The sequence below is a fragment of the Cricetulus griseus genome, chromosome 6 (genome assembly GCF_003668045.3).
Source record: "Cricetulus griseus strain 17A/GY chromosome 6, alternate assembly CriGri-PICRH-1.0, whole genome shotgun sequence".
In the NCBI taxonomy this organism is placed as follows: Eukaryota; Metazoa; Chordata; class Mammalia; order Rodentia; family Cricetidae; genus Cricetulus; species Cricetulus griseus.
Genome location: NC_048599.1, coordinates 101,419,184 through 101,437,013, shown reverse-complemented (window position 1 = coordinate 101,437,013; position 17,830 = coordinate 101,419,184). Strand labels below are relative to the sequence as shown.

At 37.0% G+C, this 17,830-nt stretch overlaps 1 protein-coding gene across 3 annotated transcripts in view; it reads right to left on the bottom strand.

Annotated features, from left to right (window-relative positions):
• Chn1 (chimerin 1) overlaps positions 1–17,830 on the bottom strand; it is a 156,661-nt gene that overhangs the window by 94,595 nt on the left and 44,236 nt on the right. For all 3 annotated transcript variants that reach the window (XM_035446737.1, XM_035446738.1, XM_035446739.1), the window contains exons 2-4: positions 13,905–13,943; positions 8,741–8,796; positions 2,961–2,992 (exon numbers count right to left, since the gene is read on the bottom strand). In XM_035446737.1, coding sequence (XP_035302628.1) covers positions 2,961–2,992; positions 8,741–8,796; positions 13,905–13,943 — 127 coding nt within the window. The remainder of the gene's footprint in view (positions 1–2,960; positions 2,993–8,740; positions 8,797–13,904; positions 13,944–17,830) is intronic.

Below are 17,830 nucleotides of genomic sequence, written 5' to 3'. Positions count from 1 at the left end.
CCAATAATGTGCACAATGTGCATTGCTGAATACTCAGACCACAAGCAAAGAGTGCTACACTTGCCTTGGCTTACTGTTCAAACCCTATCTTTCATTAACAAAGGACAAAAAGGAAGAATAAACACAATAATAAATGCATACTTTATGCAAAGATTCATTTACAACAACCTGATATAGAAAACTGAGAAAGTAAAAGTGGCAGTGCTAAGAGATATCTAAAATATGTAATCACTTTACACCTGCATGAGAATTTGCAATTTGTAAATATACCATGTGCCTTTAGGCATTCAAAGACTATAAAGGAATATAGGCCATGCCACCCCCAAATGTGTTGCTTTAATATGTTATTTTCATCTGACAGCACAAGACAAGCAGCCAGTGCCAGGAAAAGTCTTTCTCTGAGCTTCCTCTATCTACCTAAGGACAAACCATCCAAAAGGACTTGAATCCCAGCAAACTCTTCCATCAGGGAGACTGAGTCTCCTCCAGGAGAGGAGACATAAAGGCAACACCACAGCATACAAACTTGCCTATTTCTCCCATTCATTGTCCGAAGGGAAAAATCACATTTCCTAAAAATCATTTATTCTTCCCTAATGGCCCACAATGTCCATAGGGAATTTTACATTATTAAAAATAAATAATAAAATATTAATATACAAACTCTGACATCCCACTGGGTAGTCACTACTTTTTATGTGATGCCCTTGTTTGCAAAAGGACATTAGCCACTTGATTTTGGATTAAAATTTAAAGGTCCTTCAACGGCATCTTAATAGCCCAGGAATTTTGCTTGCGGTGACTGACAACTCTCTGAAGTTTTTCCTTGTAGGTTTGCCTCCGTCTTAAAATTATTTGTGGCAATTACGTTTAAATCACATGGACCAGAAATGTTCTAATTGGTCTCCTGAATTTTTCATCTGCATGAGTTCCTCAATCTTTAGAACTAGGTTCATGGGAAATACTGAATCTTCTGGAAGGAAGATAGTAACCCACCTCTGATGTGACACACTCATTCATCTATATTTACATGTACCCTGCCATCAGTGAATAAAGTTGGCAAAATGTATTAGTTGTTTAAAAAAAGATCCATTGCCTTATAAGGCAATCACATTCCAATTGTGGAACATATTTTAACAATGGAATTTAAAGAACCTTAAAATGATTCACACCAATTGATCCATTATTTGTATCACTTTAAAACTGTGTACAGTGAGAGGTTTCTGAGAGTTACTATTAGTATGAGAGATTAAACCTTCCTAACCCATAAATCATCAATCTAAAATATGATACTCCTCTGTGTCTAGCACTCATGACAAGAGAGCTGCAATCAGAAGAGCAACTGCAAAACTCTTAAGACTGATTCTCTACTATATAGTCACTCATCTCAGCTCACAGGCAGGCTGCCTATGGACCATTCCAAGACTCAAAAAATACACCTGGAATTCAAAATAATTTAGAAATACTTGCTGTATAGATTGTCATTTGATATTATGGCAATGAAAAACAAAGGGTTTTATCTGGGGCAATGGTTCTCAACCTGTGGATAGTAACCCCTTGAAAGTATTAGGAAGGTTGAGAACAACAGATCTAGGGAATGATAATGATTATAGGTGATTTTTACTCTTTTTTTCAAAGTGCTATATTTCTATTTCCCAATAATCAGAAAAATTAAGACCTTAGACATTAAAACTGCATTTTGAGAGCCTATTGCCCAACCATAGAACTAAAACTAAGTCAATTTTCAAGATAGTATAATGCTCATTATCAATATTAAGCAGAAAATTTAAGCTACAAATCTGTATATATAAGATATAAACTTTGTAAAACCTGAGAGGGGACTGGTGCATTGACACATGTCTATAATTCCACAACAAGAGGAAGATGGGCAAGCCGGGCATTGGTGGCACTCAGGAGGCAGAGGCAGGTGTATCTCTGTGAGTTCGAGGCCAGCCTAGTCTCCAGAGTGAGTGCCAGGATAGGCTCCAAAGCTACACAGAAAAACCCTGTCTCAAAAAACCAAAATAAATAAATAAATAAATAAATAAATAAATAAATAAAAAGGAAGCTGGGCTTCACAGTGATGCACAATCTTAAATAAATAATATTATGAAAACATTGTCAGAAGGTAGTATATAAAAATTTTAATATGTCTCTGGGTAACATGAATCAGTTTCTTCTGTATGAGACTACATAATATTGAAAACTAAAAAGGGGGGCAATATAAAATAAACTGTCTTAATCCCTTTGAATCTATATGTATGTTTTATTGTATCTAGTACATAAATATATACTTGTTTGACATCCATCTAGAAATATGTATTTATATGGCTTGCTTCCTTAATTATTGCATTTATTTTATCATGGAATTTCCTTTTTTATGTGCATTGGTGTTTTGCCTGTATGTATATCTATGTGAGGGTTTTGGGTCCCCTGGAACAGGAGTTGTGAGCTACCATGTGGGTGCTGGGAATTGAACTCAGGACCTCTGGAAGACCAGTCAGTGCTCTTAACCACTGAGCTATCTCTCCAATTCCTGATACATCCTTTTTTACAGTTGTCCTTATTTTCCAATTTTAGACCAGTTAGAATTATGCCTGTAATCAGAGAAAGAATTTAATTCCACCTAACTAGAATATTTCTTTCATCCTGTATTTTTGCCCAAAGTATGCATTTACTTGTATCTTTTTATTGTTTTTGGTTTTTTTTTAGAGTAAAATTCTGTCTTTATTCAACAAGAGTCATTAAGACAGAACCATATCATACATTCAAGAAGACAGCTTTCAAGAAGACAGCTTCTGTAGTACCAATAAAAGAAAGAGTAGAAAGTGAAAGGAACGAATGAGAGTGTGGAGTTGAAAGGCGGACTGTGTGTCAAAGCGCTGAGGCCTACATGCACATACTTGTATCTTTTACAAGTATATGAACCTACAAGGTATTTTCTGATAATGCATACTTACTCTCTTCCGTAATACTTTGGTCTGTTTTCTACCTACAGGAAAAGGAAGAACAATGAATACTTATGAAAATCCAAATGCACAAAATGTAAGTCAACACTGTTTTCTTATGATAAACTAAAGTACATACCAAGAAAAAGAATCCAAGTAACATTAAAGGGCAGAAGATGGACTGTAAGTTTATTAATTAACTGGATTGGCTATTTCATCTCTTTAGGTTTGTTTCTGATGCACCATGCTGTGTGTGTAAACAGTTGAACTGAACTATCTTTTGATGGTAATGAATTAGAAAAGATAAACACTTGATTCAGAGAGCAAAATATCCACAAAACTTAATGTCATAACAGTGTCACAGCAGATTATGGCTGTTCCCCAGCCTCCCCAGTGCTCTCCCTCCCCATCTCTCCATAGTCTCCATTTTGTCACAAGCATCTGAACACAGCATCACCCTTCTGTTTCCCATCAGCTCTCCTGTCACCAGTTTCTCTTCCCATGGCATTTCATAGCATGTGATGCATCTAGAAGTATAGATTCTGAGGAGTTCCTATTGGGCAGATCATTAGATAGAAGGAATCTACCCAATTCATTCAACAAATACTGAAGAGAAAACATGGGATAGGCATTTTTCTTTTTCTAAGAAAAATATTTACATTATTTGTATGTGTTTGTGTGTTTGGGGGGAGGTGAATGCCACATCATGAGAAGGGGTCAGGGAACAACTTGCAGGAGCTGGTTCTCTCCTTCCATCATGTGGGTCTCAGGGCTTGAACTCAGGTTGTCAGGCTTGGCTGCAGATCCCTTTACTCCCCGCCACCCCCAAGCCATCTTGGCAGTCCCATACCTATTTTTTATGCAGAGGATATATCAATGAATTAAAACCAAAACTGTTTTATTTTGAAAATATATTGTAAAGGTGAGAAACAGACAACAAAACAGGTTTTTGTTGTTTGTTTTTTTAAGCAAGGAGAAAAACAGAAAGTACAGGAGTAGCAAATAGCTTAATGGCAGTAACAGAGGACTAATGTGTTAGCTGTAAGTTGGTGGTCAGAAAAGGCCATTCTGAGATGACATTTAAGTTGAGTCCTGAATGACAACCTAGCTCTAACTGCAAAATCATAGCAACAGAAAAGTCTTTTTCCTAGGAGGTATCTGGAACTGCTATTTGTCATGTTTTAGTTACCTGTAAAGATCATTCAATTTCCATAGTAAGTTAATGATTCTGCTCTATCTTTGAGTCTTATCATTCCCAGTTTTTAACTTGTTTTTCATGGTAAAGTTATTTTTAGTTGATGAAAATGTATATATACTGTGTAATTTACATATGTGTGAATATTATGATGTATAACATCATGTATTGATACATGTGTGCATTATGAAATGGCTAAAATGATTGACGTGCATTACCTCACATATTTAAAATCTGTACTCTTGAATTCCTCCCATTTTAACTGAAATGCTGCATTTTTTTTTTTTTTTTGAGGCAGGGTTTCTCTGTATTGTTTTAGAGGCTGTCCTGGAACTTGCTCTGTAGACCAGCCTGGCCTCGAACTCACAGAGATCCACTTGCCTTAGCCTCCCGAGTGCTGGAATCACCAATGCCCAGCTGAAATGCTGTATTCTTTAACCAACACTTTTCCAGTCACCAACCACGCCAGCATCTACTAACTACTACCTATACTGTAGTTCTCTGAGCTGAACGTTCTAGAGTGAAATTATGACTGCTTGACTTTCTGTGCTGGCTTATTTCACTTAATAATGTTCTCCAGGTTCACCCATGATGTTGCAAATAATAGGACTTGCTTCTTTTAAAGGATGTGTTCTGTGTGAAATACAGTATTCACCATGGATATATACATTTTATTTACCCATCATTCACTGACTAGCCATAGTGACTCATATGGCAAAACATCAGAGTGCAGATATGTCTTCAACATAATGAGTTCGTTTCCTTTGGACAGGTACCAAATAGCAGGAGTGCTGGACTGTATGGTACAAGAAGAAACTGAGTATCAGGGAAGTTACACTTGCTATTGAAGATACTGCCTGTTCACAAGTTAATACTGGCATTCTTATACATAGCCAAAAAAGACCCTCCTTTTGCCTGTTTGATGCTGCCTCACTTGATTTAAGTTGAATGGAGTTCCCAAAACCACTTTAAAGCCTGTTGAGTGATTTTCTGTAGTTCTATGCCAAACTTAGCTGCCAGATCTGGATTTTCCATTTGCTGGTCATCCTGATCTAGTACTGTTTTTAGCAGACTTGAGACATAATAAATGTAATAATAAATAAATTATTGCCATCATAGCAAGAAATCTGTTTTGGTGACAATGCCATGCATCCTCAAGGGCACACCCTAATGGTTTCTCAGAATCTAATTCAGCACACCCACCATCTCTGAGGAGTCTTCAAATTCTCTCAATTGTAGAATTATGGTAAGAACATACTACATTCCTTTCCCGATTCATACTACAGAAAGGTCACAAAGTTTTATCTTTATGATACATAATTTTTCTTGCATGGTGAGGAACTTTCTGCTGGTTGTCTCCTATCTTACTAATTAAGTTATTGTTAGAATGTTTTCTTTTTCTCATGGGATTCATGATTCTACCTTTTCCTAAGAATTATTCTTAAATAATAAGCCTCAGGAACTTTTATTTCTATTGCAACTGCAGCCAGGTTATTTATCTTCCAACATAAATCCCATCTGAGTTAGTCTTTGTTCCACAGTTTCTCAGCACATAAAACTCACTGCATGTCTTTTGAGTCTAAGGAAGCAGGGGAGGTTTTCTTTTCCTAAAACAAGATCTAGCTGTTTTAGGGTTATCTAAGATAATAAGAAGTATCTTCAAACTTACAGACATTAACTCAGATAATCAAATTAAAAGATTAGTCAGAAATATAAAAAATGATTAACAATTTGAAATTAGTTGACTTTTAAATGTATCAAGTTGGGAATTTAAATGTCATGCAATAGTAGGAATAATTTATGCTTATTTAAGCACTTATATGCTTGTTTTTAAGTTTTATAAAACATCTAAATGTTTTTGCAGGAAAAGAAAAATCTCTGCTTCCTTAGATTCAGATGACAGGAGGTAAAAACCAAGAGATGACTAGTTTCCCAAAGTCATTTTTCCTTCTCATTCAGTTCACCAAATCATATGTATTCTCTTGCCTCATAGATCCCTCTTTCTGCCCCTTTTTTATTATTCACAGAGATAGAGTCTCATTGGTCCTTTCAGTCATCCTTAGAAGTACAACAATCTCTTAAAATAGTCTTTGTGCCTCACATGCCCATATTCCTAATCCACCTTCCACATTGCAGCCAAGTGCTCTATTGTGCTGAAAACATCCTTAGTTCCATGGTTACAAGGACAAGGTCTAAATTCTATACTTAGGAAATAGAACACTTTTATTATTTTTCAACTATGTAAACCTCTGATATCATCTTTTGACACTCTACAATAAGTTCCCTGAGAGTTTCAAACAAACAAACAAACAAACAAACTCCACAAAAGCCAGATACATGGAATTGCTACCAATCTGTCCTGTTGGCTAATGTGCTTCACTTCCTCTAGGAGACTCTAAGTTCTTCTAGGAAAGAGATATTGCTTTGACTTGAGTTCTGAGAATCTAGCAGAAAGTAGTCCCTCAAAGAATATTTGTTAATTGACTGATGGAATAAAAATATAAATGTCTAGTCTCAGGTTCTTGGACACTTAAGCAGTATCAGATAAGGGTTCTATATCATGGAGTGAAATTAAATTAAATTTTTAAAAAAGGGATCACTTACTCCCAAAACATGTATCATTACCACACTAGCATTTCTTGCAGGCAGTCACTGCTATAGGTTGAAGGGTAATAATGGTGATTACTGCAAAGTACCTTCTAGCACCATGAATATTAGTAAGTTGAGGTGAAGCTTCTAACTGGGTACCAGCTCAAGTTATGCATATTTGATGATATAAGTGGAATCTTCAGCAATAGGGCCTTATCATCGGGTTGTAGCAATATCTGTGGCAATAACCTTTAATGTTTGGGAGAGTTTATGGGATCCCTCTGACCAATGACCCAACATTGGCCTCTTGGCACTGGAGGTTTTACTTGGTGGCATAAGATATCTGTTTGCTTGGAGCATCATCTCTCTCCTTATATGGTGACTCCATTTAAATGTTTTCATATATGCATATATTTTAGGAAGCTTCTACAGTAGTAAGTTTCTATACGGCTTTCCAAAAGTCTTTACGTTAGCTGTCCCTTCCCATATTCCCTCCTTTACCCTACTCTCCCACACCTATCCTGATTAAATTCTAATCTAGTTTTCCCTGTATCTCTTGGTAACACTATATTCTATTTCCCTTTATTTGGAAGATTCCTCCCCCATCCCCCAAGGTCCCTTACTAGCTATTTAAACAGTGGTTTAAACAGTATTTAGATAACACACAAATCTAAAGATTAAAAGCTAACATTCACATATTATATTGCAAAAGGAATATAGCAATAAAATAACACCTAATGGTACATTTCTATAACCATAAATCAATGTCTTGCTCAACTCTCAAAGAGAAGCTCCCTCTTGCCGTAGATAGTAATTAGCACAGAGACCAACAGGTGGACAATGTACAGGCAGTGAGAGACTTCAGAATACTCAGAATACTGAAACGGGATGTCATCATTAAACACCTCTCCTCAAAGTTCAGGGATCATTCAGAAGAGGAATTGAAAAGTTTTTTTTTTTTTTTAAGAGTCAGGGGTATGGGTGACCCAAGAAAACGGTGTTTCCGCAAACACAACGAGGCTGATACACATATGAACTCACAGAGACTGTAACAGCATGCTTAACACTAGCACAGGTTCAAACAAGACAAGACCCCAGCACTAAAAAGGGGAAGTGGACACAAAGTCCTACCCCAATTAGGAAGCTATTTGCAATTGATACCTACTGTAAATGGAAAATCCGTTTTCTTCAGTGGCATGTCAGTGGGTATACCAACCACTCTAGGGCAGGCCCCATGCCCAAGAGTAATTGGTCAACACAAAATCCATTCCATGATTGTGTTTGTGTGTGTGTATGTGTGTGCACATGCTTTTCGTCAGGGTATTTGGAGGGCTTTGTTTGCATCTTTTCATGTTATACAAAGTATCTTTCCTTGGTAAATTATCCATGTTTTATTTTATTTTGTTGAAGTGCTGTTTCTTTTTATTCTTTTCTAATTTCAAACATGTATGCAATATATTTACATCATATTCACCCATATCCACCCCTTTCTCCTCCTATGTTCAGAGAGAGTGAGGGAGAGAGAGTGAGGGTGTGTGTGTGTGCGTGTATAACTTGCTATGTAGACAAGCAGGCTTGGAACTGAGAGGTCTATTTGCCTCTGCCTCCCAAGTGCTGTGATTAAAGGCTACATGCCTGGTTCAATTTTTGTTCATTTTTTAAAATTATCATTTAAATCTTTCTTTTAAAAGAATAAATAATTTGATAATTCTACAATGATACTTCCAAATTTATTTTCAGAAACAAGGAACAAAATAAAATGTGAAGATAATGTGTAATTAGCTAAAGAAAATGAAAATAATTTAAAACTATACAAACATGTTATATATGATGTTATAAATAGCATACCTATGTCCAATTTGACTATTAAGAAAACACAAATTCAGTATAACACCATGCTGTGAGCCAGAGCAAATGGTTACACCTACAAACAAGCCACCAAAGAAGGTCAGTGTAGGGAAACAGAAGAATGGAAGGGCGCTTGCTGTACCAACTGTGTCACACCCACCTCACAAGTACAGGTGATCCTTCGTGGGTGAGGGGCTTCCTGCTGCAGCTGGTATACTACAAGAATGTAGACATCAAAGTGTCAGTTTCCCATATACAGAATTTAGGAGCATACTAGAATAAATTGGCTGCTTTTTATACTCATAAGAAAACAGTTACAGTCCTATTTGTTGCTAAATAAAAATTTGTTATGAACAAAACAAAGACTGTCGACCAAATTAAAGTTACCAAATTTTAGAAGCACACAAACAAAAAAAATCATAATCCACACAAATATTTTCTAGAACAAATCAAGGCTGTATGTAATCACAATCCACACAAGTATCATCTAAAATAGTGGTTTTCATCCTGTGGGTCACAACACTTTGGGGCAAGCTGCCTAATACCATCAGAAAACACAGATATTTACATTACAATTCTTTTTTTAAAAAGATTTTATTATGTATACAACATTCTGCTTCCATGTATATCTGCACACCAGAAGAGGGCACCAGATCTCATAACAGATGGTTGTGAGCCACCATGTGGTTGCTGGAAATTGAACTCAGGACCTCTGGAAGAGCAGTCAGTGCTCTTAACCTCTGAGCCATCTCTCCAGTCCCTACAATTCTTAACAGTAGCAAAATTATGGTTATGAAGTAACAATAAAAATAATCTTCTGCTTGGGGGGTCACAACCTAAGGAACTGTATTAAAGAGTCACCACTGAGAACCACTGTTCAAGAATAAATTGGGGCTATAAATTTTACACTCTTCTCTATTATCTACTCTTTGTTTTTCCTAATATAAACCAGTAATATTTACTGTCAAACATAAGACTTTATAAAATAAGGCGTTACAGGTCAGAAGTCAACATATACACTATTTTTTTCTCCTTTATTTCTATTGCAAACATCTCCTTTCAAGTATAATCTGCTTAAAACAAAATTTCAGAGACCAAGTTACTAGGACTTACTCAATTTGGGCAAATGCAGCAAAAGAAGAATTTGACACTGAAACACTTTGAAAAAGAATGGATAGTTTTTAGGGTATCTGAAAATGAATCAATGAAATTTGAACTGATAAAATGAGCTTTTCCAGCCCTACATCAGATTTTAAATTTAAAATGAGAATGAATAGGATTTGTGACTGTCAGAGGAAACATGTAAATATGTTTATCTCTTGAGACTTTTTTTTCCTATTTCTAAATGTGCAATCATAGGTAAATGAACTTAAAATAATACTGCAGTTGAATAGTTTTGTTTGTCTACATCATCAAACTACCCAGAAATCTGGGACTTCAGACAATGAATGACGTGTTTGAATGAAGCATCATTTTATAGGTTTCATCTCTGGCCATTGTAATTCATATATATCATAGGGATATATATGAATATATATAACTGGACAACATAACATATAATTATAACAAATATAGAACACATCACTGTTCTCTACAGCTACTTAGTACATGTGAAACATTTACAATAACAGGAAAGGTATCATAAAAAGTATTACATGTTGATAATCGGTATTAAAATGTGATGTTCACTACAGTAATGTGTGATTCCTGATGCATTTTGAGGTCATCACTAGGACATAGTACCTGAATAATGCTATGGTGTAAAAGGAACTGAGTACTGACAACTAAGGAATGGCATGAGCAGGTGGGGAACAGTATTCCCCAGGGAAGAGCCTATCAATTGGTTATGAATCCCACATGGTCAGTCCTGAAAGATACACCCCAGTAACATTTCACAAACTCAGCAGGGTGTATTTACATATTAGGAACACACACACACACACACACGTGTGTGTATATACACTCATTAGTGAAAAAAGAGTCATGGATTTGAAAGAGAGCAAGGAGAGTATATAAGAGGGAGGGAATAAGGAAGGGAGAATGGTGTAATTATGTTATAACCTCGAAACTAAATCAATAAAAATATTTTAAAAAGGAACTAAGAAGCTGCAGCTTCACTTTTTTGTTTGTTTTGTTTTGTTTTCTAGACAAGATTACTCTGTGTAGCTATGGCTGTCCTGGAACTCGCTCTGTAGACCAGGCTGGTCTTGAACTCACAGACATTGCCTGCCTCTGCCTCCTGAGTACTGGGATTAAAAGCATGTGTTACCTAGCCTGGCTCCTGCAGCTTTACTTTTTAAACAAAACACTTCCTCAGAAATGCCTGGAATTCTGATACAAATGACTTCCTTGACTTTTTTTTTCCCTCATGGCTACAAATATCCCTGGGCTGGTATATTAAAATCGTTTTAAATATCAATTTTCTCTGAAGTCCTCCTGTGACCTGTGAATGCCGAGATTAAAGGGACAGTATGAGGTGGATCATTCTGAGATGCAAAAGGGAAGAAAGTTCGAGCACTGAAATCAAACTGGGCTGACAATGAGAACATGGACCTCCCTCAGTGACAGCAGCATGTCTCCACCTGAGAAAAGCCAAACACTTAGCCCATGCCCATGGCTCCTTTCTGGTAAGTATAATGACAAGGTGAAACTCAGTTCACATGTGTCTGCAATTCCCAAAAGATTTGTTGTTTTCTTTGTAAATAAAATAATCTCAAAAGTACTATCACCTATAAAACTCCAATTATGCTAAGTGAGCCATAGTCACGAAGATTAAAAAATTATCATTAGAACCAAAGTAAATGTGATTCTAAGCACACAGACTGAAGTTAATGGTTATAATTAGGAAACACTTACCTGTCTAGTAAGTAAACAGTAAGATAAGCTAATAAAAATAAAGGGGTGTCAACTGGGCGTTGGTGGCGCACGCCTTTAATCCAGCACTCCGGAGGCAGAGGCAGAGGCAGAGGCAGGCGGATCTCTGTGAGTTCAAGGCCAGCCTGGTCTCCAGAGCCAGAGCCAGGATAGGCTCCAAAGCTACAGAGAGAAACCCTGTCTCAAAAAAAACAAAATAATAATAATAATAATAATAATAATAATAATAATAATAAAATTATTAATAATTATTATTATTAATAATAATAAAATAAAGGGGTGTCAACATCACACAAAAGAACTGATGAGGGTTTCACCCCTGTGTTTTTCTTAACATTAAATTGTGTATAGTTATTTTCATTTTCTTTCAGTACTTCTAATTGCCCAAAGGGCATGGCAGTTATTATTTGGAAAAAGATTTCTAGATAAAACACCCCCTTAAGTAATAATGAAAGTATATATGTATTTGGACTTTTTATAGCCAAATACAGCAAATTTAGATTCATAGAACACTTGTAAAAAGTTTGATTTTAAAATTATAAACAAGGTGCCAGGTGGTAGTGGTGCACATCTTTAATCCCAGCACCAGGGAGGCAGAAGCAGGCAGATCTCTGAGATAGAGGCCAGCCTGACCTACAGAGTGAGTTCCAGGACAGCCAGGGCTACACACAGAGAAACCCTGTCTTGAAAAACAGAAAACAAGAGCAACAACAAAAACTAAATAAAAAATAAACACACACACACCCACACACCCACACACACACACACACACACACACACACACACACAGCAGGTGTGGTGGCACAAATCTATAAACCCAAAACTCATAAGATTGAGGCAGGAGGATTACCATGAGTTCAAGTCCTGTCCGGGATACACTGTGAGTACCAAGTCAGCCAAGCCTACATAGCAAGACTGTATGCCTTTCTTCCAAAATAAATAAATATTTTTAAATAACACAATAGAAAGGTCCAGTTAAGCCAGGCATTTCTCCCATAGTTTAGAACTTCTGATAATTTGAATTGAAACATAGCTGAATTAAAATTGGCAATCATTAACTTATTTGTGGGAAGTTATTAACTAAATTCAAGATGACAGAATACACAATTATAGAACTTAAGATATTTTCAGTCATGTTAGAAGTGTCAATGCCTATATAATTATTAATGAAAGTCTCAGTCCCTAGCAATAACAACAAATTCAGAGATCACAAATTAGTACCTTAAACTCAAAATCGGCTCACATATGGTTTGTTTGCTTTCAAATTTGAATTTGTTTCAACAATAAAAGCAACAGGAAATTCCTATTTCTCTTAAAAAACAAACCTCAGCTGTGATCCCAAAAGATCAAGAGTGGTGGGTGAAAACTCACAGAGCCAGTTCTGAGCTGCTCTCCACAAGGCACATCTTCCCACCCCACTGCATTCTCAGTCCCTACCCTGCACTCCTTTGCTAAATGCTGTTTTCCTACTGGCTTACATTTTTAAGGGTTTTTATGTTTCTGTGTTTTTAAATGCTCAGTTAAACCCAAAAGGAACACACATAGAGCAGAGGTAAAGTAACTGTCTCAAAGACTCCCAGCAAGAGACAACATGATGGCTCAGAGGGTGGCTGAGCCCAGCAACCTAAAATGAATGCTGGGAACCCACACAGAAGGAGAGAATCAACTCCCACAAACTGTCCTCTGACTTCAATATGCATGCCATGCCACATGTACACACATGCTACATGCACACACAACCAAAGGTAAGTGAATAAAAAGTAACTTAAGACATTTTTGAAGAATACAGTAAACGATTAGTTTCTTACAGACTCATACTGTGAAAAGGAGTTCATATCCCACTAGACCCCACAAAAATCATACATACATAGCAACATCTGACATTAAATCACCCACTTAAGTTTAATAGGCACAATACAAAGAAGTAAAGTACACATTGTGATTAAGTTTTGAGAATTTTTTTAACAACTAGATTTAGGTCACATCAAAAGAAGATTCTGAATTCAGTATTAATCCAAAACTATCAATGTAATTGTCAGCTACACACACATACACTTTTCCATTTATATTTTGAGAAAGCAATTTTAAAATAATTTTTCTTTTAACTCCTTTTACTGATTTCTCTTTTAAGATAGAACCTTCATTTATCATCTATACTCCTTTTGTCACATAAAGAATTGAGATCAGAATAATTAGATTGCTCAAATTACTAGTTTCTGTATGCATTTGCTTTATCAGCTGTTCAAACAAGTTGTCTCAAGCTCCATCACATGGAATTCTGTACACTAAAGCAGATGAACTGCACTAAGGACATTAAACCACAGAGGGCTCTAGAGAAACACATTTTACTATAAATATCCCTTTTCTATTAATTCCAAACTTTGCTGTCAACAATTACATTACTTAGAAAAACACTATATCCACACAATTAAATTTATGTGTATACTTACAGTAAGATTTCCAAACAGGAGGTCTATATTCGTCAGTATCTGGAAGAAAAATTATCAAATTAATATTACTGAATAGTTATACTTAAGTAAGATGCTTCAATCATTAATTCTCATGGTATATATACTGGCTGTGCTCTATCTGTCCTACTGCTAGGCACTAAAAGGCAAAATTTTTTTGTTTTTTTTGTTTTTTTTTTAGCCTTGATCCTTACTTTCTTAAAATACTTTTTAAAAAATATTCAAAGACAGACACAAAGTTATTGTGTCTACTTAGTTATACAACATTAAAAAAAAAGTTGATTTTGACTTTTCATAACCATTTCTTATATCCATCAAGTAATAGTCAATAAAGCCACTGTTCAGGCTTAATGATTATTTCACCAAAAAATTCCTCAAATTATTGGAATTTTTCATTTCCAATCCAATTGACTGCATAATGTTAACCTTCACAGATGTTTCTCTGTTTCTCCCCCCCCCCCCATTACTTTACGGTGATTCTTGTATAACTAGTTAATTACTAACATGAAGAGAGGAGAGTGCAGGGAACAAATCCTAGTCGTCAAATGTCCTAGACAATCAAAACCAGGAAATGAGAAATGCTCCCATGGAAGAGAATGTCCCCAGGGACCAACAAAGAACAGGATGTGAACATCTGCTCTTCAAGTCCAATCCTCTCACTCTATTCGAGTTTAAGGATGCAGTGGAAGGGGTTGGAAATCCAGGCAATATGAAGGGAAGGAGATAAAGTAACAGAGAAAGGCAAAGAGCCAAGTGTGCTCTAGGTTCTCATTGACTATGGACAGCTAAGGAGTCATTGGCCAGACAAAGCCTCTGCAAGACTATGGAGCCAAATGATCAGACAGAATATTTCTGATGTGAAAAAGTGAAAAGAGGTAGCCAGTCACATCACCTGGCTCTGTTGGCATCTAAAATGAACCCATAAGAAATCTTGTCCTCAGGGAGGCAGAAAAATCCTGGAAAGTTTATTGAGGGATAACCCTGATGCTTACGTAAAATGATCACAAAATCAAAACATTCAGCTCTCAAATCCCAACCTTTAAAATGCAACATCACACTTGGTTTATGATGTGTTATTATAAATTACACAAACACTCTGTGTCAGAATGACAGAGCAAAAGTAGCAACATGGACTTAGGACATAAAATGTGAAATTCTTGAGTTATGTAGAAATTGCTTAGCAACCTGGAGAAATATTAAAATACGCCTGCTTATAGAACAAGAAAAGCTGTATGAATAATGAGTCAAATAGCAAGTTAACAGCTGATTGTCCTTATTTGCTGTAGTTCCAGTGGATAAAATCTCCACAACAATGAATTTAGAAGAAAGGATGGACCACACCTCTTAGGAGAAGCACATAGATCAGATTCTATGTTTCTGGCCACAACAGGCTTATGAAGCAAGCAATCAGTACAAACCTTGCTTTGTGTGTTTCTCTTTATAAATACCTATGCAGTGCTGACTGTTTAACACTGAATTCCCCCCCTCAGCACTCATGCTATAAGCAGCATGTCCAACATGTTTTCATATTCTCTCTCTCTCTCTCTCTCTCTCTCTCTCTCTCTCTCTCTCTCTCTCTCTCTGTCTCTCTGAACCAGATCATAGCCTTCTCACATGCAGGAACACCACACAACTCTGCAGCACTATGCTAGGAGACAGGCATTTTTTTTTTCATTTCTCTTCTCTTTTTTTTTATCATTTTTTATTTGAATTAGAAACAAGATTGATTTACATGACAATCCCAGTTCCCTTCTCCTTCCCTTCCTCCCCTACCACCCCGCCAACTAAAACCCTACCTATCACATACCCTTTTTTCTATTCTTCACCTGACTCAACCTTTCTGCTTCCTCATGACCTCTGCATTCTTCCTCTTCTTCCCTTCTCATTCTCGTAGCTCCATCCCCCCCCCCTTCCCGTGCTCTCAATTTGCTCAGGGGATCTTGACCCTTTCCCCTTCTCCAGGGGACAATGTTTGTCTCTTTTAGGGTCCTCCTTGTTTACTAGTTTCTCTGGCAGTGTGGATTGTAGGCTGGTAATCCTTTACTCTATGTCTAAAATCCACATATGAATGAGTACATATCATGTTTTTCTTTTTTGGAGACACAGGCATTTTATACAGAAAAATTACTAACAGAAATGCCACAGAATAGACCACAAAAGAATGCTTTACAAAAAGAAAGCTGAAAGGAAGAGGAATGGATTGGCCACAGCTGGTCACAGGGCTCAAATGTTTCCAGCTCTAAGAATACACACAAATGACCTAGAAAATGTTGAGTAATTATTTCAGAGTAACCAATAAATGTTAGTAAGCAAGCAACTTTACAAATACACATCCTGTGAATTATGACAATTTCTTAAGAAACCATCAAATTTAGGTGAACTTTCAAAATAGTAATTAAGGCTAGGTGTGGTGGTACACACCTTTAAACCTAGCACTCATGAGGCAGAGGCAGGTGAATCTCTTTAAAGAGTTTGAGGCCAGTTTTGTCAGCATAGCAAGTTCCAGGGAAGCCAAAGCTACACAGTGCTAGCCTGTCTCAAAATAAATACATAAAAATAAAATTTAAAAATGGCAATAAAAATTTAGACTGAAATAAAGCTTAATGTGATCTGTAGAAACACATACATATGTGTATAAACTGACAACGTGACTGCTCTATGGTATCGTTAAGGGGAATAGTCAGAGGCATCTAGAAAAGTCCACAGTAGAGTGAGAAAGAAGTAGCCTGAACATGGCCAAAGCTTTCTGTGATAGTGAAGAGAATAGTGGGGGATAGAGAATAGAGAAAACAATGGGGAAAGCAGGAGCAGAGGGAGGGAGGGGAGACAGACAGACAGACAGACAGACAGACAGACAGACAGACAGACAGACAGACAGAGAACATATCAAGAATAGCAGGATTAGCTGTGGGAAGGGAACCCCTGAAGTGAAGGGCGTTCAGGGGAGGAAAGGGCTAGGATGCTGGCATGAGCTTTGAAATATGTAACAGGTACCTGTGATACTAAGGGAGCCTGGAAGCCAGCATTGAGTTCTGATATGCAGATAGGAGCCACATGTCCCTTCTGCCAGAGGTAAAGGAAATTATTCCTTTTGATAGATGGAAACCAGTTTCACAAGTTTCTGGGGAATGCTGGCTTTTATCTAACTACCAGAAATGCTCCTATAGTGCAGGTTGAGTTCATTTCTGGGTATTTGGACTGCCTTTGGGGGTAGTCATCTCAAGGCCTTTTTTTTTTTTTTTTTTTTTTTTTGGTTTTCCAGACAGGGTTTTTCTCTGGCTTTGGAGGCTGTCCTGGAACTAGCTCTTGTAGACCAGGCTGGCCTCTGCCTCCCAAGTGCTGGGATTAAAAGTGTGCGCCACCAATGCCCGGCCACCTCAAGGTTTCTAACAGCAGAATATAAATTCACTATCTTGGCACTTACTCACTGTCTGTGTCTTAGCTAGGGTCTGTAGCATGATAAATAAAAGACCCAGAGACTGATATTGGGGTTCAAACTTCAAGCTGAAGATCAGGAAATCAAAGCAGTCAGCCACTAGCTCTTACTTTACCTCAGACTGAAAGGTTACCCCAGCTCCACCAAACCTCAGACTGCAATCCCATACTGCTATGCCCTCCTCAACCTGAGACTCAATGTATTCCTAACAACAGTGTGGCTAGAGAATGAATTGCCAGCTCTGAGACCCTGTTCCTGTCTTAAATACCACTCACAAGTCCTGGGATTAAAGGCATGTACTGAGATCTGTTGTTTCTCTTTGTGTAGCTAGCTCAGTGTGGCCTTGAGCTAACAGAGATCCATCTACCTTTTAATCCTGAGTCCTGGGATTAAAGCTGTGTACCTGTGTTCTATGGCTTGTGGTTGACTTTGCTTTCTGAATCCTCAGGCGATCTTTAATAAATCATAAATA